The sequence below is a fragment of the Hylobates moloch genome, unplaced genomic scaffold (assembly GCF_009828535.3).
Source record: "Hylobates moloch isolate HMO894 unplaced genomic scaffold, HMol_V3 SCAFFOLD_21, whole genome shotgun sequence".
Lineage (NCBI taxonomy): Eukaryota > Metazoa > Chordata > Mammalia > Primates > Hylobatidae > Hylobates > Hylobates moloch.
The window spans coordinates 23,216,034-23,237,950 of NW_026652296.1; the positions used below are offsets into that span (position 1 = coordinate 23,216,034).

The 21,917-nt window shown below is 50.6% G+C and overlaps 2 protein-coding genes and 1 pseudogene across 6 annotated transcripts; 1 reads left to right on the forward strand and 2 right to left on the reverse strand.

Moving 5' to 3' along the window:
* Positions 1-420: 420 nt before the first annotated feature.
* Positions 421-926, reverse strand: LOC116460741 (peptidyl-prolyl cis-trans isomerase A-like; annotated as a pseudogene).
* A 2,103-nt stretch (positions 927-3,029) lies between these two features.
* Positions 3,030-21,911, forward strand: BLCAP (BLCAP apoptosis inducing factor). Of its 3 annotated transcripts, XR_009211463.1 has the most exons (4): positions 3,030-3,164; positions 11,569-11,687; positions 15,798-15,888; positions 19,828-21,911. XR_009211463.1 is itself a non-coding variant. In XM_032141820.2 (2 exons), the coding sequence occupies exon 2, from the start codon at positions 11,745-11,747 to the stop codon at positions 12,006-12,008; it is 264 nt and encodes an 87-aa protein (XP_031997711.1). In that variant the 5' UTR covers positions 3,044-3,164; positions 11,569-11,744; the 3' UTR covers positions 12,009-13,502. The 3 variants fall into 3 exon arrangements, 1 of the variants encoding a protein (XP_031997711.1); XR_009211462.1 differs by having other exon boundaries at positions 3,043-3,164; positions 15,798-21,911; XM_032141820.2 differs by lacking the exons at positions 15,798-15,888; positions 19,828-21,911 and having other exon boundaries at positions 3,044-3,164; positions 11,569-13,502.
* NNAT (neuronatin) lies at positions 7,249-9,984 on the reverse strand. Of its 3 annotated transcripts, none has more exons than XM_032141817.2 (3): positions 9,517-9,984; positions 8,501-8,581; positions 7,249-8,272 (listed from the first exon to the last, which is right to left on the reverse strand). In XM_032141817.2, the coding sequence occupies exons 1-3, from the start codon at positions 9,838-9,840 to the stop codon at positions 8,180-8,182; spliced, it is 498 nt and encodes a 165-aa protein (XP_031997708.1). In that variant the 5' UTR covers positions 9,841-9,984; the 3' UTR covers positions 7,249-8,179. The 3 variants fall into 3 exon arrangements, with proteins under 3 accessions (XP_031997708.1, XP_031997709.1, XP_031997710.1); XM_032141819.2 differs by having other exon boundaries at positions 7,305-8,272; positions 8,506-8,581; XM_032141818.2 differs by lacking the exon at positions 8,501-8,581.
* Positions 21,912-21,917: the final 6 nt, after the last annotated feature.

The following is a 21,917-nucleotide window of genomic DNA, read 5'->3' on the forward strand; positions in this document are numbered from 1 at the left end:
CTTCTATGAACATTCTTGCACAAGTCTCCATGTAGACATAGGCACTCATTTCTCTCGGGTATATACCTAGGAGTGGAAATTCTAGATCACAGCATAGGTGTATGTTTAGATTTTGTAGATACTATCAGTTTTCCAAAGTGGCTGTGCCAATTTCCTCTGCCATCAGCACTGCAAGAATTTGATGCTCCATAGCCTCTCAACATTCAGCTCTCTTTTTCTTTTTTTGTTAGTTTTTATTTCATAATCATAAACTCTGCAATCCACCTAGGCATGGAAGGGAACAAGGAAAACAGGAAACCCAAAGGCAACTGCAGCGAGAGCACAAAGATTCTAGGATACTGCAAGCAAATAGGGTGGAAGTGTGCTCTCCTGAGCTACAGAAGGAATGGTCTGGTGGTGAAGATAAAACACAAGTCAAACTTATTGGAGTTGTCTACAGTCAGCAATGGTGATCTTCTTGCTGGTCTTGCCATTCCTGGACCCAAAGAGCTCCATGGCCTACACAATCTTCATGCCTTCTTTCACCTTGCCAAAGACTACATGCTTGCTATCCAACCACTCAGTCTTGGCAGTACGGATGACAAACTGAGAACCGTTTGTGTTGGGTCCAGCATTTACCATGGACAAGATGCTAGGACCTGTATGCTTTAGGATGAAGTTCTCATCATCAGATTTCTCCCCACAGATGGACTTGCCACCAGTGCCATTATGGCGTGTGAAGTCACCACCCTGACATATAAACCCTGGAATAATTCTGTGAAAGCACGAAACCTTATAACCAAATCCTTTCTCTCCAGTGCTCAGAGCACGAAAGTTTTCTGCTGTCTTTGGAATCTTGTCTGCAAACAGCTCGAAGGAAAGGGGCCTAAGGGCTTGTCGTCGACAGTGATGTCGAAGAACAAGGTGGGGTTGACCATGGCTGACAGTATGGGGATCCCAGTGGCATCTGCAAAGCTGGCTCTCTTTTTCTAAACAAGAGCTTTCACTACAAGACTCCTCTTGTCATTCAGTGTTGGATACTGGGTGTGGCTGCCATGAATGCATTGATCCTTTAGCCTGTAAGCAGCAGGATGGTGGGAGGCCACATTCAGGCCTGTTTTGAGTCTCAGCTGGAGAAGAAATGGACATCTCCTTGCTTAGGATGTGACCCCAGGAACTGGATAGCCATCTTGTGGCCATGAGCATGAAACCAGCACAAGGACAGAAGATAAAATGAACCTCGGTCCTTGATGACACTGCCTAGCCACTGAGTGGCAGGCTACTTATTTTTTAAATCCAATTGATGTAGTTGTGTGTTTAACTTGCAACATAAAAGATACAGTCCACCAACCTTCTTTATTCCCAAACCCCAACGGCTCCATTTCTGTTCTCTAGAGCATCAGCCCCACTGAGCACTCCCTCCTTCCTGAAACCTCCTCTCTAGGGCCCACACTCACTTGGTCCTCTTTCTACCCCACTGGCCACTGCTTCTCAGTCTCCTTTCCTGGATCCTCCTTTTCTGCCCACTTTTCTCTCCACCTTCTTTCACTTGCGTTCTCACCCAGCACCATGACCTTTGTGTTGATGGCCCCCAAATATGTATCTACTGCTCCAGCCTCCGTTCGCAACTCCTGTGTCACATAAACCTGCCTACTCACCCTCTCTGCCTGCATGTTGCCCAGACATTTCAAACAACTTCTCAAAGCCGAACTTGATCTTCCCCCTCAGTCTGTTCCTCTTTCAGGCTTTCTCGTCTTGGCCAAGGACTCTTTTACCCTTTCATTTACTCAAGGCTAAAACCTAGCGAGGAGTTATTGCCAATGCCTCCACATCTACCCACGTCCAATCTTCCACCCTTCACCTCCCCAAGCCACCACCCTGTCTGAGTCAGCATAAGCTTTTGTCTGGAAAGCTGCAACCACCTCCTAACTGGTCTGCCTACACCCACTCCTGAGTGCTTTCCAAGCCACGCGGCCTGGGTGGCCTTTCAGAAACCCAAATTTGCTATCCTTTTCCTGATGAAAGTGGCTTCCCCTGACTCTCAAGAGAAAAGCCAAATTCAGTATGTAGCTGACCTGTTTTCTGCCGTGCTCACCTCACCCTACCTCTGCCCCTTCCCAGCTCCACATCTGGAACAAATGTTCTTTCTGCCTAGAACATTTCCCCTCTCACTCTTGCCCTAATCGTCCTTGGTTTCTCAACCTAAATGCCATCTTCCCAAGGAGGTTCCACCCTCTCCCTACATTAGGACTCCATTAATTTCTCCTAACACTCTCTACTTCTTCTCACAGCACTTCCCATGATGTGTAATTATGTATTGATTAAAGTCACTGATATACAGTGATTATACGACTGTCTCCCCGCCTACCCGCCATTAGACTGGCAGCGCCTTGAGGTCAGGAACAGACCCAGGTCACCCACTCTACCTGCCCTTAGCACTGCGCTGGGGTACAGTAAGCGCCCAAGGAATATGCTTAATTAGCTAATACATGACTACACGGACTCATTCAAGCCTCATAAAAGCCCTAAGGTGGGCATTTCATCAGAAGCCGGGTCGGGGTGGGCGAGGGGCTCGCTGGCCCAAGGTACCGGGCAAGTGGGGGAGTCGGGGCCTGACCCAAGGCAGTCCCAAGTTCTGAGCCCGGACCTTTCAGCTCCTGAGCCTTGGCTGCATGATGAGAAGCTAGGGAAGGAGTGGACTTTGAGCCACGAGAAAGTTTTCCTCGAGTCCACGGACCATCCACGCGGGCAAGAACGACGCAGGTTCACCAACAGGAACACAACCCGGCCCGCCCGGCGCTCACGGAGTAAAGATCACAATCTGCTGCATATGCATGAGGGGACCCGGCCGCGCTTCGGGGCTGTCCACACTGCGCCTGATAAAAATTATTCGGGCTTGAGGACCTCGGCGCTCCCAGAGTTTTGTAAAATTGCGTACAAAGTCCTCAAGGGTGGTCTGTGGAGGATATTTACGGGAAATGGGGCGAAGGTGAGCCCCCCTCTTCGGGCCGTGTGATCAGGCGTCTGCGGTAGGCAGCCCGATCCCAGGATGGGTCCTCGGCCGGCTCGACTAGAAGACTAAGGGGGCGTCTCCCCGGCTTCCTGCGGCGTCGGTGGCGAGCTGAGGTGGAGGCAGGCTGCGGCAGACGGCGACAGTGGCGGCGGCGCCATGGCAGGGCTTGCAGGTACCGTGGCGTCAACCTGCTTGGGGCGGGATGAGAGGCCCTCCGTGCGGCCGCGCCGCCATATTATCTCTTCTGGGTCACCTTAGGCGTCGCCGGGTCCCCGTCACTGGGGTTTTCCTTCCGCATACCCCGGGAAGGCAGGGCGCCCCTGTCCGCCTTCAGGTGATTGCCGTGATTGGACCTAGCCTGGGCCTTAGGGGTCCCTTCCCAGCCCGGGGGTGGGCCATAGTACTCCTGGGTGCTGGCTCTGGCCTTGTCCAAGGTCAGCGCCCTTGCAGGATGAGACAGGCAGAGCCGGGGACACGGGGCTGGGGAGCGCGCCCACCATCTGTGCGGCCCCGGGTTCCACGGCAGGGTGCCCAGCTTGTGAGAGGCCTGTCACTCTGTCCCCATCAGTGTAGTTGCGTTTCTTTAGTTGTTTTTTTTGGGGGGGGGGGGGGGTAGGGGTGAGGGGAGAGAGGGTCTCCTGAGGCTCCGCTTCGGTGTCTGGGGTGATAGGCTGACGCTCTGCTACGAGTCGCGGGCGCTTCTTACTCCCTCCAACTTTACATCAAGGGTGGACATCCCTTCCCTTTCCTTCTATAGACGTGGGGAGTGGCCCTCAAGGGCAGCTGAAGGAACGGAATGCCTGGCGCACTAATGGCCTGGAAAGGAAGCATGGGGGATGGGGGACAGTTGTTTTTTCCTTCCCCTTTCCAAATCTCCTTTAGTTTCCTTACAGGCCTCTGTGTCCCATTTCAGAGCTAAATGTTGGGCGACTGGGGTCTGTCCTCGGAAAAAAACAGCCTTTCTGTTTATAGGTTTGGATCGTCTATCCCTTTCAGGGAACTGGTGTGTTGGGGACGGCTTCTCTGCCCTGCCTGACATGGTCCAGTCATCCCGTCAGCCTTCTGGACGGCAACACCAAAGCTGGGACCAAAAAAAAGTTCCAGCTTAAGTGCTAATGCCAAGTGTTAGATCTTGTTTGCTTGTTTGTTTTAAATCAGACTAGTTAATGTCAAGCAAATCTGTTAAAAGATTTGATCACGGGAAGCCTGGTCGGTTTCCAGTGACCAGGTCAATTCCATATCTGAAATTAGTCTTGTTAGAGTTGCTGCCAAAAACAGTTTAACCTTTAATCTGTAATATGTTGTTTCAAAGAGGAATCTGGGTTAGGCTGTCTTTTTTTGTTGTTGTTCTCCTATCTTTGAAACACATGCATTCCATTTCAAGCCTGTCCCTGTGCGATATACCAAGAACCACGCGTTGCCTGCCTCTCTTGACTTCCTGCTCTGGAAATGCTCAGGAATCTGGATCCTGCTGGGGCATGGGCCCTGTGGGAGGGCAAGTCCCGGAGGGGAGGATAAACAGGATCACTCCCAGGGAAGATGGTGACAACATGTCTCTGGGGCATATAGAGGAAGTCAGAGGTCAACAGGGGAAAAGAGATTGTTGTTTGACTAGTGTTTTGTGTGTGTGCATGAGTGCACACGTTTAAATCTCTGGGGGGGTGGGGGCGGGGGGGGGGAAGTTAACTGCAAATTCAGAATCTCCCTTTGGGGTGTTGGCTCCTGAGGAGATACACATTTCAAAATAGATATCTAGTAAATGGCTCACAGCAAACCTGCTCCCCGATCCAACAGTAATCTGTTGCCCAAGCTCAAGGAACTTGCCCCTGCCCTTCCCTGGCAGCAGACATCCCTTCCTTCAGTAACAATTCAAATATTCCACAGATAAAGGTAACAGTGTCACATGGCACCCTGCATCCCTAAAAGTTATGGTACCTAAACACCTCTGGACTTAACTTCAGCTGGTTAGGCTAAGAAACTAACATTCTGGAGCATTAGTCTCAAGGGTCTCTCACCTGTTGATGGAGTCCCACAGAGCCATTCCCAATTCCTTCCCAACAGATCTGCTGTGTCCTTGGCCTTGTGGGGGCAAAGTCTTCTGGGAGCAATGATGGTTTAGGCAAAGGGGACATTCAGCACTGTGACTAAGGGCTGTGCAGTAAAACACTAGTCATTTTCAATTCTTCGCATTGCTCTCTATCAGAATAAAATGTTTAATGGTATAGTTTGTGGAAAAAATTTTATAAACAAGGTGTGTTTGGACCATCTAGGCATTGCATGGCATTGCACTGGATGGAAAGTGAATGCACTGTCTTCTCTGTTGGGTTAAGTTTGCTGCCAGAACATGAGGTGTTGTGGGTGGAGGATGCAAATGGGGAGTGGACATTGCACATTGAAGCCCACACATGCAGGTGCAGGCCACCAGGGCAGCCCTCGCCTGGAAATCTGTCATCTCACCTTGCCACACTCACAGCCCTGCTGATGGATGGATGGAGGAAAAGGGCTTTGCCAAGATGATATGGAAAGCTCTGGGGCTACCAGCAGCCTCTTGTTTTCTAAGTGGGGGCACAGGAGGTGCTGTGTCCAGAGCAGCCAGCTCTTACCATGCTCCTTTGGCCCACCTCCCTGAGATCTGCTACCTTGTCACTTGGGCTGAGGTTAGAGCATCAGGGGCAGTGGGGCTATGGGCATACCCCTCAAAAGCTCTGAAGGGAGGGTCAGCCTTCATGGAGAACACATGTCGGTATGTTCATGATTCTGTGGGATTCGTGTGGAAAACCACAGAAACTCCCAGTTTTGAGGCCTGCCAAGATATGGGGTTCAGAAGGGAGGAGGTGTGGGCATTGCCTGCTGATGAGTCACACTGGGGCGAGAGGAGACCTGCCTCACCTTCAGGCTATGGTAGCAGCTATAGCCACCCAGCCTAAGAAAGATGAAGTCTCAGATTGCACATCCTCTCCGAGTCCTGATGAGTCCTGATTGCCACTGCGACAGCAGTTTCTAGCATGTTAGGGTTCACTGGCATCTCAGAGGCCCTCTTCGAGAGGGAAACTGAAGATGAAGGGTATAAGGTGACATGTCCAGGTTCCCTAGGCTGATTGATAGCAAAGCCAAGACCAGAACCGGGATCTGCACCTCCCCACCCCTATAATTCTCTGATGCCTAATGAAGTTTTAGATGCCTTTAGAGGTGCTGGTGATTGGGCTAAGAAACATAAGGGCTTGCTTTGGGGAGGGAAACATGATCAGGCTTAAGAGGGCAAGGTAGTTTGTGCTCCAGAAGTATTTGTGACAGCTGTGACTAAGGGATTCGAAGAAGTGGCAAGAAGAGAGATTTATGGCCCTCCAACTCCCTCCGTTGGTGTTGACCCAGCAACAGGTGTGTAGTGACAGGGACACATAAAGCCAGAGACAAGGCTGAACAGGCGGCAGGGCCATTTGGTGAGACAGTCAGCTGACCCCGTGTAGAAAGAGCCCTGACTCACTGGGGAGTGGGAGAGGAAGACAAGTCCGAGGCCGAGCACTGCCCACCCTGACGTGATGGCAGGGGAGAGCCCAGGGCCAGGGACCTGGTAAGCATCCCTAAGAATAAGGAGGCTGGTGCTGGGAAAAGCAGAAACCCAGTATTGGGGAGAGAGGTTTCTGGGGTGAGGTGGGGCCAGGAGACCCTGCAGAGTAGCAAGGCCAGGCAGATTGTCTTTGTAGTGCTCCTGGTGGATATGGGGCCTGCAGCATTAAGCTGGGTGGAGAAGGTACCACGCTGCACCTCTTATCCCATACTCATTGTCTAAGCGACTGTCCACCCTGCCCAGTACTCATTTCTTTGGGGCTCCTGGATGGAGACCTGAAGTAAGGCTTTGTGTTCTGAAGTCACCCCCTTGGTCCCTAGTACCTCTTTGGAGGGCTACTCCCACCTTTTTCCCCTCCTCTCATCTTTCCCAAAGTGATTACCTGCTTTGGCCCCTTATCCTAAGACCACAAGTAAAGCACCTATCCCTTTGGGGAGGGGGAAGTGGTCCCTTATTCCAGGACCACAAGTGAAGATGTCAGCCTTTCTCTTTGGGGAGAGGGGGAAATGGTCCTTTATCACAGGACAGCATTGAGATGGGGTTGCGTGTGTGAGGGGCCCAGCTTATTGCAATTTTGATGGCCCTCCTTTTCCTCCCTACCAAGCAGTGTGCCTATTCCACAATGGGCACATCAGCTGAGTCTTAGAAGTGTATGTTGATGCCGCTAAAGAAATCACAAGAGACAAAGTTTTGGTGCGCCTCCACTGCACCGCAGGGTCCTGGGACACTGTGCGAGACAGGGGAGGTACTTTTTTTATTTTTTGTAGAGGTGGTCCCTGTCCTCCAGGAGCTTACAATCTAGCTGGGGAGACACAACTAATGCACACTTAAACAATCAGTACAATTAGCGATTACCACAATATTGACCACAACTGCGTGAGACCAGGGAAAAGCAAGATCAGTGAGGGGCAAGGGGGGTTCAGAGAAAGTGTTTTAGTAAAGGTGAGATTCATTTACTTTTACTGCTTGAATAGTTCCAAATCAAGTGACACATTATTTTGGAGTAGGGTGAGCTTGGGAGGCAGTGAGGAGGAAAGGGGAATCGAGGGAGCAAATGCAGCAAGGCTGGAATGCAAGTGCCCTGGGCAAGGGACAGCGAGAGGGCCCCACTGTATTTCTTAACCACCCTCCTTCCTCAACTGTGCCCTCCAGTCCCGCCACACAGGCACGCGGTTGGTGCTGCACCAAGATTCAGGGCTTCGGCTGGCGATGTCAGAATGTCCATTCTGCTGGCTGGTATGGTGTTTTGATTTCCATGGTGGGGCCTGCTGGCATGGCCCTGGCTTCGGGGCTGGGATGGTGCTGTCCCGACTTTGTCCAGATCAGAATGCGGTGCCTATGCCCAGATCTCAGGGGTCTGCTCCCCCTATCCCCCCTCCTCTCTCGACCCTGCCCCTTAGTGGGACCGGTGCAAAGGGGTTGGGAAGGGATCTGGTATCTTCGTCATTGTCGGTACTGCTTCTCCGGGGGTCTACTGGCCCCTCACTGACCTTGCCAAGTGCTCCTCTGGCGAGGGAACACAGGGGACCCCACATTCCTGTGCGGCACTGGCTCCCGTGCTGGCCGAGATGCACAGGAGCACCTGATGATACGGCCGCCCAGGGCTGGGAGCTGGGGCCTCAGTTGGGGGCTCGCTGCCTGCGCTCCCCCAACACCTGCCGCCCGGTCCGCGACACCGTGTACGCCAGCTTCTGCAGGGAGTACCTGAACACCTGTGGCGAGAAACCCAAGACCCACCCTTAGTGGAGAGCACCCACAGCATGTCTGTAGTGCTGCCGTGCCCACCCCCGCCCCACCCCCTGCCCCGCCCGCCCATCCAGCGTAGGCTGGAGAGGCGGGCGCGGGCGCAGCTTGTCCACGAGTCAGGGCAGCTGGAGCTTTTCCAACTGTGCTGAGAGCTGCATGGCGGCAAGCTGATTGGACCCACAACTTAGGTATACCTCACTTCTCGCAATGGGCTGTGTCCCTGGAGGATTTCGAAAAGCGAATCCTACCCAGTAAATGCAGCATTCCAGGAACACCTTGAAGGAAATATGCGATTCCTTTGGCAAAGGATTCCCTTAGCAGGGAATTCTTCCTGCAAAGGGAGCTTTTAGGGTAAATGATTTTATGGGCAAAGCGCTTTCTTCTGAGTTATCTCTTTTTACACAAAGCGCTTTTGCCTCTTTTTGATTTTTTTTTTTCGTAAAGCAATTGTCCTTTTTTGGAAGCGCTTTTTTTCCCCTTCTATTTTTCTCTCGAGGGGCTTTTTCCTCTGATTTTTTTCTTTAAAGCGTTTTTGCCCGATTCATTTTTTTCCGTTAGCTCCCTTGTCTAATTTTTTTCTGCAGTGCGTTTTTAATCTAATGCATTTTTTTCTGCCAAGTGCTTTTCTCCGATTTATTTTTCCTGCAATGCGCGTTTTTCTGTTTTCCTGTGAACTACTTTTATTCGTTGTAGGGTTTTTTTTTTTTGCGAAGTAATTTTTATTTTTTTCTGAGAAGTGCCTTTTTCTAACTTATTTTTTGTTCCACCCCCGCAAGCGCTATATGTTTTTTTAAATAAAATTTCTCCGCAATGCGCAATTTTTTAAGGTGGAAAATTTTCACTCTGCGAGCTGTAAAGTCTTGCAACACAGTAGTGCCCCGCCTCCCTCCTGGGGTCGAGTCCGGGTGTAGCGGGTTTTTCTTACCGCGTAGGTCGCTAAATGCCTGGGTGATCGTCCGCAGCGGTCGCCCGCCGCGCCCCGAGTCTTTGTTCCCGGACAGGCGCGGGCGCACTAGGGAGGGTCAGCGCGAGGAGGACGGCGCAGGGAATGGGCAGGGGGCGCGCGGTGCCGGCAGTGGCACTTGGGCAGGCAGGGATCGCGGCAATCGGAATAGGACGGGTCCGGGAAGCGGCAATCGCAACGCGGTCTTGCGGGTTCTAGGGGCGCGAGTTGGGAACCCTCTCCCACCCGAAACCCCGGCAGACTTACCTGCAGCAGCACGCGGAAGATGTACCAGCCGATGATAAGCAGTTCAGCCGAGGCTGCCGCCACTGCCGCCATGGTTCCAAGAGTGGTAGGTGGGTGGTCGAGAGAGGGTTTGCCGAGATCCGCTGGTCTCGGAGTCCGCTGTTGGGCGCACTGCCGCAGCCGCGGTGGCCGCGCCTTAAGTACCCGCCCGCCACCTAAGTGCGCATGCGCGCCTTGGGGGGTGTTTATGAGGAGGGGTGGCTGGGGGCGCTCCTCATTCGCCAGGAGAGGAAAAAAATAATCCATCTGCTCTTTCCATACCGACCCCCGCCTCCTGAGTTCCATCTTAGCCCCCTTCCAGAAGATTCCGCCGTGCTTGCTTTTGGATTTTGCTTTAAAATGGAGGGGTACCACGACTCTGGGTAGAGTACAGGGCGAGGATGGGGGTGCAGGTCTCTTAGTGTGGCGCCCTTCTCCCCAGTCCCTGGCCTGCAAATTTGAGCTCAGTCTCCGGTGCCACTCCAGAGCCTACCTTGGGGATGGATGGAAAACCGAAATTAGGGAGGGGTCATTTGCCCCATAGAGCAAAAAACGTAGTGCCCCTTTCAGAAGCTTTGGCATAATAGGCCCGTGCTCGGCGCTCTTTTCCTAATACTGAATGAGTTTTAAGCCTAGGTCCTCTGCTTCATGGGGGTCCCTGAGCGCGTAACCCGTCTGATTCTTTACATCTCTCTTACGGTAGCGAGGAGATGAGAATCTGCAGTGGAGGTCGCTACCGTAGGGAGCTGAACCAGGGCACTGCGCTTTGGGCGCAAAAGCAGTAGTCACCCGGTATCTGTGGGAGGGATACAGAAAGGATTGGCGCCCTTCGTATGCGCGGAAGGAATGAGCTCTACGGAGAAGTGATTGGAATATGCTCGGGGATAGTTTTCTGCTGGACAGGTCGTTTCGACCTCTGTCTTCCGCTCCCCTCCCCCAAGCCCTGGTAGGTCGGCCTTAGCCAGTGGGGTTCTTTGTACCCGTTGCGCTGGGCGGCTAGATCACCGAACGGGGTTAAGCTACCGCTACCGGAGGGTTGTGGCTACCGCAGCCCCGTTTCCAAGTGAGGCGGGTCCCTTTCAGACCTCCAGTCTTGTGGGTCCCTCGCACAGCGCGGATTTTGCGGGCGGGAAGACCGGAATGCGGTTTGTGAGTGTGGTCCCCGCGCACCGGTGGCCAGCCGAAAGCACCTCTTTCCAGCAAGCTGCCTGGCCCAGAGGCCAATTGGCATTTGCCCCTATGTGGATAGAAAATTAACTTTCATTAAAAGCTCCCAGAGGCCAGGTTCTATATAGTGCCAGCAGCAGATGGAGGTGTAATGATCCAAGCGACTTCAGTTTGGACAAAGTAGCATAGTGACTTTTTTTCTACATTGACTTTCGGAGAAGTTGGCAGATTCTGGCAAAGTGACGCCGGGCTATTTGAAAAAGGCAAGCTTAGCCTAGGCTGCCATCTTAAAATATTTCGAGGCTGTAGCTGCCTCAGGATCCTTTGCCTGTGGTCTGGTGGCCGGCAGTGCCCCGCTAACAGCTTTAACTCTGCACTCAGTGCCTGAGCACCTATGGCTGTGAGAGATGCTAGATACAGAACCCTGTCCTTACCATGTGGGGGCACAGCAGGGAGCCCTTGGTCGTCCTTTGGCAACCACTGGGCGGTATTGTGAGGTCTGGGCCCCTTGAGGACGGGCTGCAGCCCCAGGAGGCGATACATGATCTCTGCTGGGCAGGGCCCAGGCAAAGCCAGTCCACTGTGTGAAACCGTGCCAAAGAGCCCTCTCCCCGATCCCCCAGGAGAAGCCCCGGGGAGACATCCCAGGAAGCTTCCCGAATTAGTGACTTGGAGAGGAGTAGAACTTTCACGGGTGGGCAGGGAGGAAAGGGCATTTCACATTTGCTGTTGTTAACCATGATCCATTTTCCCAAATAAGTATACATTCTGTTCCTGTTTTTTTTTTTTTTGTTTTCTTTTTTTTTTTTTTTTGTCTGTCTGTCTGTTCTTTGTCTGTTTGTCTGTTGTGTTGACTTTTCTCTTCAGGATCCCTGCTGCCTTGGTGATCCCGGGCTGACAGCCAGAGAGCACAGCGGCTCAGCTCCTGGAGAGTGAGGGTTGAAGAAAGCGGAGGGCAGCCGCCTGCGCCCGCTGGCTCCCATTAGGTCGGTTCCTGCAGCGGTGCCCGGCAGCCTTGGTGAAGGCCCTGCCCGGCAGAGATCATGTATTGCCTCCAGTGGCTGCTGCCCGTCCTCCTCATCCCCAAGCCCCTCAACCCCGCCCTGTGGTTCAGCCACTCCATGTTCATGGGCTTCTACCTGCTCAGCTTCCTCCTGGAACGGAAGCCTTGCACAATTTGTGCCTTGGTTTTCCTGGCAGCCTTGTTCCTTATCTGCTATAGCTGCTGGGGAAACTGTTTCCTGTACCACTGCTCCGATTCCCCGCTTCCAGAATCGGCGCATGATCCCGGCGTTGTGGGCACCTAACGGCCTGCCCTGTTAGCTTTCCAAGGAAGCAGAAGACGGGAGGGGAGGCATTGACATAGGTCATAAAGCATTGGAGTTTCAAATCCCGCAGCCTCGCGGGTGTCACATTCCTGACGGCGCCTTTTTGGCCTGTGATGTTTTATCCTTATAATGTGAATAATGGCACTGACCGGTGCTTTTATTGTAAAGTCCTATAGTCGTGGGTGGTCTTGTGGTTGTGTGTGTTCTGTCCCTATCTAGGTCCTGGCTGGCCGCATGACCACCCCCCTCGCCTCATTACTGCGAGGAGTCTGGGTCCATCCTGGTCAACCGCCCCAATGTGACCTGGGGCAGATAAAATGCCAGTCTCATTGTCACCTCTGTGACCCCTCCTTGTCAGGGTCTCCTTCCTTCCCAGAATGTTACTGACTCCTCAGTCCCTCTTCTGGTTTCCCTTTATTTCTCTTCTACCCTTTTCCTTTTTTGGGGAGTACCTGTCTAAGACAGGGCTCATTTTTGCACTTATCTCGAATTTGAAGAGATTGCTGACGCCCGAGAGCCTCGCTTTTTCATCCTTCTTTCCTTGTTCAGCAGGCTAGACAGAAACATGTCTTGACTGTTAGTTGTCCACAAATCTTCAGTATTTTCTCCACTTCATTTTTAAGAAAGAAAGCAACAGATAGATGTTGCTCTTTCACCTGGGTGTCTGGGCTCATGCTTTCCCGCCCAGCCTCACTTCCTTTGCCCTTCCTCCTGCCTTTCTCAACTGTCCCAAGGAGGGGGCCTCATTTTGTCTCCCGTGCATGCTCTGCAGCATTGAAGTATGATGTGTTCACGTAGTTCTGGCAGTCCCCAGCTGAGTGAGTGGAAGAGTACCTGTGTGTTTCATAACAGCCATGATCCCCTTGATAGATGTTTGGATATTTTTCGGTGTGCCCTGTGCGTGTGTGTGTACAAATACATGTGTATATTCCTTTTAAAGAAGCTTTATCGAACGTGTTCTGATTTTGAGGTTTAGCAATAGCTAGCTATATATGGTAGGTGCCGCTACAGTTTTTATTTAGCATGGGGATTGCAGAGTGACCAGCACACTGGACTCCCAGGTGGTTCAGACAAGACAGAGGGGAGCAGTGGCCATCATCCTCCTGCCAGGAGCTTCTTCGTTCCTGCGCATATAGACTGTACATTATGAAGAATACCCAGGAAGACTTTGTGACTGTCACTTGCTGCTTTTTCTGCGCTTCAGTAACAAGTGTTGGCAAACGAGACTTTCTCCTGGCCCCTGCCTACTGGAGATCAGCATGCCTGTCCTTTCATTCTGATCCATCCATCTCTCTCTTGCCTAAGGGGAAAGAGAGATGGGCCAGGCAGAGAACAGAACTGGAGGCAGTCCATCTAGGGAATGGGACTGTGAGGCCATACTTGTGAAACGTTTGGACTGCTATTCTAGAGCTTTTATTTGGTGTGTTCGTTGCACAGCTGTTTGAAATGTTTAATAAAGCTTTATAAACTTTACTTTGTGGTTTTATGTGGCTGCAGTCCATTTGGGTCGTGGTGTTGGATTTCGGAGTTGGTAGGGGGCAGGGGGAAGCATGGAGGGGCTGAGTCTTTGGCGCCAGAGTACCTTAGCCTGAAAATTCGATCTGCTTTCTGGAGAGCAGATGGTGGGGATGGGGGAGGGGGAGCAGGGGGCAGGACAGGCGGTGAACAGGAGGGAGTCTGAAAGTTTTCAGAGATGAGACATTTGCGTTTCTCAGCTCCCATGGCTTCTCGCCTGAAATTGTTTCCCTCCATAGGAGATTTGAGTAACCGATCCCTTGACAAACAACTTAAGACAGCTGGAGCTCTAATCATCAAGGATTTTTATGGTGCTGCTTTTGAAGTAAAAATAGTGAAACCCCTTATGGCATTCCAAGTGGAAAAATAAATAAGACTGGCTGTCCAACCAGCTGGATGTAAGGTGATGGCTAGAAGTGCCGAGAGTGGTGTGGTTCCATGTTATAGATATGCACGTGCTCCCATGGCCATGACCTTTGAGACAGTGTAGGCTAGTTTGTCAGGTCCTGTGCTGGGTATTCACCTCTGAATCTCCTTCTTCTAGAAAGCATAGTAGGAATACTGCCTGTCCAAGGCACAGGGCTGTCATGAGGTTTTATTGAGTCACAGTCGTGAAGGGCTTTGGTAATTTCATAGAAGATCACCTGTTCTACCTAGACTTTAAATTTGTTGCTATAAAATTGAGTATGGTTTTCTCCTGTTCACTTAAGTCTCCCCATTGTCACTTTATTCCTTTTTTCATTCAAAACTTGCCAAAGATTTGTCTATTTTAGAGGTATTTTCAAAGAACCAAATTTTTATTGATCATATCTGCTGGGTAATTTCCTTATCTGATTCTTTTCTGCTTTTATCTCTGAATTCTTCTTTTCTGTGTTTCTGGATAGATTTCGTGGTTCTGCAAAGTCTTGACAAGCTGAAGACTCATACCTGGAAAGGATGGTTTGTTCAACAAACATTGAGACCCTGTACTAGGCTTGCTGGGGATTTCAGGGGCAAGACTCAGGCCTGACTCTTCAGGAGCTCATGATTGTAGCCTAGTGGGAAGACTTAACAAAATAGACAATTGCAAATTCCAAAAACAAAACAAACAAAAAAAGGCTTTTGTGTCCCTACTCTCCTGTGGCGACACCTGGATGATAAATGAAGCCAAGATTACTGCTTATTTTGCTCTCCCTCGGAAAGCAGCTTTCTGTTTTAGGTCAAGCCCGCTTAAGAGTCACAAACAGGCCTCCCTCTGAAAGATTTGTGGCCCTTTCCAGCAGGGAGCCTGCAGCCCACCCCTTCCCAAAGTGACTGCCAAATCAGCATTCTGTCACCCCACAATGCTTCCTACCTTGCCAGGCAACTGCCCCCTCTTCCTGAACTGCCTTTTAGGAAAATGAAAAGTAGATACCTTTTCTGGAAAAGAGTAGGGGCAGCAGGCCTTAGAAAAACACACAATTCCATTGGTCGCTGTGGCTCAGTATGAAATGGTTGCCCACATGGTACCTAGTGACCACAAGACCCCACGAGGCCTAGGTCTGGGCTTCTTTAGGAACTGGTCCTTGCCCTGCTATGGGCCCGTTTCCAGATAGGTAAAATGTGGTCTTTGGAGCAGACAGTTTTTCTAGTCCTAATATCCTGGGAGTTCTTTCTCCCAAGATCTAGGGTCTTCCTGGACCCATTTGAGGATGTTAGCTGGGCTCTGAGTAGGTGGCAGTGCACTTTCAGGGTAGCATGGGCTTTATGCTTTAGTCAGTGCACCATGTGAGCCCAGGTACTTCCTCTGTCAGGAAGCTTCCCTGGATTTCTTCTCCCTGGAGATCTACTTGACTGGAGCAGCCTTCTGTTGAGTGCTACTGCTAGTGTTAGGCAGACTTCCCCTTCTGTAGTGACTGAGTTCCTAGAGGGCATGGCCCATGAGGGCTCCTCTTGTCTCCCAAGGGGGCCTGCATTGTCAGTCATTTGGCTGGTATTTGGCAGAATCCCATGCAGGAATAGGCCTTGGGACTACAGGGTGGACAGTTCTTGCCATTAGGGAGCCCTCCAGGCCAGTGGGAAAGGGCACGACATTGAGCAGATAATGCCAGGGATACACAGACATGGACTGTGTCAGCTGCTGGAAGAGAAGGTCTAAGAGGGGACCCAATGTAGGCCTGAAAGGACTGACTTTCAGGTGGAGGCCTGAAGAACAAATATAAAGGTTTGAGCAGTGAAGTAATAAATGAGATGTTATTATTATTTTACCATCTAATCAAGCATCTCTGCTTACAGATAAAGAGACTGGGATGAAAGTAAAATGAAGGACCACCACTATCTGGCTGCCCTAGAATCAGAACCCAAAAAGGCTTTTTGGGATAAAGGGGTCAGTCTATCTAAAGCTAGCAAATTGTTGGGAGATACTGAGGGAATCTAAAGCTGAAATGCTATTGGCAGGCCCCAAAACTCAGCCCTGAGAACTCTTCATTTCCATCCAACTGGGAACCATTACAAATGAGGATCTGATGGGAGCTGGGGAGTAACCCAGTCAGAACAGCCTTTGAGATGGGATTCTGTCAGCAAGAAACAGGATGGCATTTGAGTGGTGAAAGTAGCAGGGCCATGGAGAAGGCTACTGGCTTCTCTAGATCACTGGGAGTGGGGAGAAGTAGACATAAGGAGTGAGTGTGGATGAGGCAGGGACACAGGAGAAAGGGTAGGCTGGGGAGAAGGAAGCAGTGAAAGATGATAGAAGGAAAGCCAACTTCTATTGAATAGCTGCAGGAAAGGAGGCCAGAGAAGGGCTGTCACCTGTGTCCATTTGATGGGTAGAGCCAGAACCCTGTCTCCTAGCATCCAATGCAAAACTCACTCCCCAACGTACCAAAATGTGTGAAAGGACCACTGTTCTGAAAAGAGGAATGACTGAAGAAGTGCTCTCCTTGATGGAAGATGGTCCTGCCTAGGGAGCTTGGCCTGTCTCAGCCCAGCAACTCTCCCTCCCCAGTATCTTCCTGAAAGTCCCAGGAAGAACACAGTTTGATTTGCCAGGCTTCAGGGGGAGAATGAAGTATGTTGAGAAAAACTTCTATTGTTAGGCAGGCTTGAGGTAAAGAAGAAAACCTGGCTAAGCAGCAACTGAAGGCTTCAGACAGAAGCCCTGGGTCTCCCTTTGGGATCCTGGAAAAGGGACTCAGAGGCTGGGCAGAGATAGACTTGAAGGACTGAAGAACCTTGATGCAAGGCTTGAGGGAGTCCCAGCGCTTACTCCCTGCCTTTGTGACTATACCTAACCTGTCACATAGAGAACACACCACCACCACAGCATCTGCCCCAAGGCACAGTCTCCATAAATGTTATTTCCTCTGTTTTATGGCTCCCTGCCACTGGCCCTTACTAAGCTCCAGCCTGTTAGGGATGTGATCTGATCCCCCAGCTCTCCCTCTCATTCATTCATTTGAGGAGCATTTGCCAGGCTCTTTTCCAAGCTCTGAGAAGCTGGTGCAGAATGACTATGCCCTCCTTGTGGAGCTCAGATCAGCAGGAGGGAGGGCAGAGTCATTCTTGTGGGTAGATAATACCATGTTATTATGGCTTTAGTGGAGTTAGGTAGAGATTATTTGGGAGACCATATCTCAGGACCTCTGTGTGAAGTCCATTAATTATTTTTTACCTTCTCTGCAAAGGCAGTATCCTGAAAAGGAAAACACCAAGGTATAGCCTTATTTCCGGGAGACCAAAGTCCTCAGTTTGAGCCCCTACTTAGCCACCAGTTTACCCAGCAACCCTCCATGGATTTCCCTCTGTTGGAGGGTAACCCCTGTCTGTCCAGCCTCCTCCCCATGAGGAACCAGAGGAGGCATATGTTTGAGAGCGCTTTGTCAAATATCCCAAAGGGTTAGATACGAGTCTTCTCCAAAGACTAATCTTCTGGGTGGTTCTGGCCTCTCACTGCTTTTCCTGAGCAGCTTGTGTGGAGCCTGTACTTGGACAGCTCAACACCTTTTCCAAAGCCAAACCTTCTGCCAGCCTCCTGCCCCACACTGGTAGTGGTGACCCTCCAAGGAAGGGGCAGGCAGGCAGGTGCTAAGGCCCTGGGGCTGATTCCCATCCACTTTCCATGTGGCTTTGCTCTCCTTACTCTTCTCTAGGCCTCTGTTTCCCCATTTATAAGTCAAGGAGGGGGCTGGACCAAGATGTCTTTAACATTTCCAAAGCTGTCTTCTGTGAAACATCAGTGACATTTATCTCCTTGTCATTTTAGTCTTAGAGATAGTGGTAGAAAGAAAGTGTATTAAGACAATCAAGTGTTTAATCAAAGGATCTTTTGGATTAAAAAATAAACTTGAAGTCTCTTGGGTACAGAACTGTCAAGGATCTTAGCTTAGAGCCAAAGAAGACATGGAAGTGTCTATGAGGCAGGAAAGACAGAAAAAGCCCTTCAGTAATTCCGTATTGTTTATGGACCCAATCCCTTGGCTTGGTCATCAAGACCCTGCACAACCCTTAAAGATAAGGGGCTTAGTCTTTGTTCCTTGACCAAGCACAGAACCTACCTGACCAGGCCTGGCATAGTACCTGCTGGTTGGCTGACCTGGTGGCTAGATGAATAGGTGGTTCAATCAATTGCTAAGAGTCCCTAAGTAATTGGGTGGCCCAGTCTTTCCTAGAAGGAAAGGAACTCCATTCGCCTCCCAAATCTCTTGGCAACTCTGAAGTGACAGAGATTATTTTCCAGCCTGCAGAGTAGTATTTTGAACAAAGATATGTGAGAAGAACCTTATAAAAGACTGCCCAGGGCCGGGCGTGGTTGCTCACGCTTGTAATCCCAGCACTTTGGGAGGCCGAGGCGGGTGGATCACGAGGTCAGGAGATCAAGACCACGGTGAAACCCCGACTCTACTAAAAATACAAAAAATTAGCCGGGCGTGATGGCGGGCGCCTGTGGTCCCAGCTACTCAGAGAGGCTGAGGCAGGAGAATGGCGTGAACCCGGGAGGCGGAGCTTGCAGTGAGCCGAGATTGCGCCACTGCACTCCAGCCTGGGCGACAGAGCGAGACTCCGTCTCAAAAAAAAAAAAAAAAGACTGCCCAGCCTGGCATCCTCACTGTGGCAACAGCCCACATGTGGTTAAGGAGTAGCCCACCAGGTGGTAGACACCCTGTAAGATCTGAATGTAGGTGGACTCCTGGGTCACTTGTAAGCCAAGGGGATTCCCTCTTCTTCCCTCCCTCTACCTTTCCCACACCCTAACCCTGCATATGGGACTTCCCCAGCTTTCCTGCTTTTATGAGTTCCTCCCCATAGGCTGGCAGGCAGGTGAGCTTGCAGGAGTGCAGATCGTGAACCACTGTTTCACAGAGAGTTGACCGAAGCTCTGCTGAGAGGTTTCTTGACTTGCCCAAGAGTTCACAGCTAGACCAGGCTGGCCCTTGATTCCTGAACTCTGATCACATCTTAGATGGTCCTCTGCCTTGCTCATTTTCCCATTTCCATCTCCTCCTTCCCTCCTAGATCATGAGTGTCCTCTTTAGAGTAACAGTCTGAGAACTCCCTGCAGCCGGGCCCCACTGCCACACACACCCATATGAGCCCATCACCGGGATTTAAGTCCTTTCGTCCTATTCCCTCAGACCATTCCGGGGAAAAACTGTCCTCAGTCCAACCCCCAGACTCCAGCTACAATACTGTGGGGGTTAGACTACTATTCACAGATGGGGTGGGCCATTTGGGGGGCTGCTTTTTGGTGGTTGGCTTTGGGTTTTGTTTGTTTTTACTTACTGGCCAAATAGGATCCAGTTCTTCTTTCCACCCTCAGAGCCATTTTTATGAACACCATATGGTTCCATTTTGTACTGACAGGAACTGGGGACCACAGGCACATAGCACACACCACAGCTACTGTGACTAATAGCCCTGGCAGCTGTGCCCTCCTAACAGTCTGGGTGTGCAGTATGAGTGATGTCCAGAACCAGCAAGATTAGATTGGGCCTCCCGATCCCTGGTCGTGATGACACCACTGCACCTCTAGTCCTGTCTCTCCGGTCCCTTGATTTTTCCTATATCCATCTCCTTCTTTTAATTCAGATCATCTCTTGCTGAACAGTTGCACCAGATGTCTCTCTGCTTTCAATCTTGTCTCTTTCAACCCACCAACCAAATGGCTACCATTGGCCATCTTTACCAGCTTAGGTCATGTTCTGTGGCTCTTGGCTTAACTTTGTCCTTCCCTATTGCCTAAAGGGTGGCATTCTCTCTGTTAATGGAGCAGAGCACTTCACAGTCTGGTTCCCTACCCCTAGGTGTTCCTGCTCTGCTTCTGCAGGTGCCCAGCCAGAGGAGCCCACCTGTCCTCCCGGAAGAGATGGCCCCTTTCACTTGAGATTCCAGGAGATTGCCCAGGGAGAAGGTGTGGAGGGAGGGGTTTTTAGAAGGAATATGAAGCCTCCAGTGGTAAGCAGCACCAGCAAGACGACCAAGAAGAGGCAGTTGGGTTGGTCGGTTAGGAGGTCTTGTCATCCATCTTGGGGTTGGCAGAGCAATAGAGACAGACATCACATCACCATGGGAAGAGAAGAGAATAAGAGGAAGAAGTGGAGATGAGAGGAACAGGTCACCTCTTCCAACTATAAAGGGAAAGAGGTGGATGAGTGGAAGTGACCCATTTGGACTGTTCTTTTTTTATTTAGCTAATATTTGGCCTGTGCTTTTCTGGATCAGGCCCTGATGAGCATTTTGTCAACAATACCTCCCTGAAACCTTAAGAGAACATCCTAGGGTTGACATGGTTTTGCCCACTATACAGAAGAGCTTCAAAAGATGAGGGCACTTGCCCAAGATGGGGGGCAGAGCTGGGATTTGTGTCCCATTCTGTTGCCCTTCAGAGCCTCACTTTCACCACTGTCCTTGTCTTCCCTGTAGTCATGAGGGGAAGAAGGAGGTGGAGGGCTGCCTGCAGTTAGGGAGCTGGGGCAAAGGCACCAGGGAGGCTCCCGGTTCTCAGATAGGACTGGAAGTCTGGGACACATCACTGTTCAGAGGGGGAAGGGGCCAGGGAAGAGCGAGGCTATTTTTAATAGCCAAATAGGAGATATGAGCCCATTAAAAACCAGGAGGAAAGGAATAAAATGTTTAACAAGTATCTGAGTGGAGGACCTCTCTAAGCTGAAAAGCAATGACATAACATCAAGAAGACAAAGGCCACCAGCAAACAGGGATAAGTGATGGCCTGTGTCCCAAGTGGCCTAGAGTGGACGGCACTAGATGGACAGGTAGAGGCTTAGCCTTGGATAGCAAGCATGCAACGATCCACCCACCCAAACCTGGGAGGCTTAGCACTCGGCAGGTGACCTCATCTGTTCTCAAGCCATCACTGGGAGTTGCTCAATAAATATTTGCTGGGGTGAAATAACTGAAATGGGAAATTAGATCAAAGAGGAAAAATACCAGCGTTAAGCTATTGATGATAGAAGAAGCGACCAGGTGCCGTGGCTCATGCCTATAATCCCCGCACTTTGGGAGGCCAAGGCGGGTGGATCACCTGAGGCCAGGAGTTCGAGACTAGCCTGGCCAACATGGCAAAACCCCATCTGTACTAAAAATACAAAAAATTAGCTGGGCATGGTGGCATGCACCTGTAACCCCAGCTACTCGGGTGATTGAGGCATAAGAATCACTTAAACCCAGGAGGTGGAGCTGCAGTGAGCTGAGATCATGCTGCTGCACTCCAGCCTCAGTGGCAGAGCGAGACCCTGTCTCAAAAAAAAAAAAAAAAGATGATAGAAGAAGGCCAGGAACCACTGTTGGCTAGTTAAGTCGGGCTGCCTGGATTATTGAGAATTGACACCTACATGGTGGTCAGTACTAGAATGACCAGCCTCTCCTATGGGCACAGTTCTGTACAGTTTACAAGGGTTTTTCTTTCTTTCTTTCTTTTTGTTGGGGGGGGGTCTCACATACTCATGGTATTCCCCATTTAAGGTCTTGAGGTTTGAGGACCCTATGTAGACTTGCCCTCAGTCTGTTGGGTGAGTTTGCTTCTATCATCCTGGATTCTTGATTATCCCTATTTTTTAGAGGAGAGAACAAACTTCAGTTCTTCCAGAAAGAACTGGCAAAAATAGGCCTGTATTCCTCTGATTTCACTGTCTTCTTTATGCACCATGCCACTTTCCTGAACAATATACAAGTTCACCATGTAATTATTTTAGAACCCAGGGTCCAAATATTTTTATGGTCAAGATTTGACAGGCAAAGTCCTCACACTGAGTTTTCCCAGCAAGGATGCTTTCCACTCACTTGCTGGATGGCTGTGGGTCACCTCCCCTCACTGGGCCTTGGTTTCCCCATCTGTGAAATGAGGTAGTTGGATTAGATAATTCCACAGTTCCCTTCCAGCTCTAGCATTACCTTCAG

Coding starts and splice junctions, on each gene's coding strand:
- NNAT (XM_032141819.2), bottom strand. CDS start 9,840: ATGGAACTCAGGAGGCGGGGGTCGGTATGGAAAGAGCAGATGGATTAT. Junction 8,582..9,516: donor TCTTCCGCGTGCTGCTGCAG/GTAAGTCTGCCG, acceptor ATTTCCTTCAAG/GTGTTCCTGGAATGCTGCAT. Junction 8,273..8,505: donor GACACAGCCCATTGCGAGAA/GTGAGGTATACC, acceptor TTCTCGCCACAG/GTGTTCAGGTACTCCCTGCA.
- BLCAP (XM_032141820.2), top strand. CDS start 11,745: ATGTATTGCCTCCAGTGGCTGCTGCCCGTCCTCCTCATCCCCAAGCCC.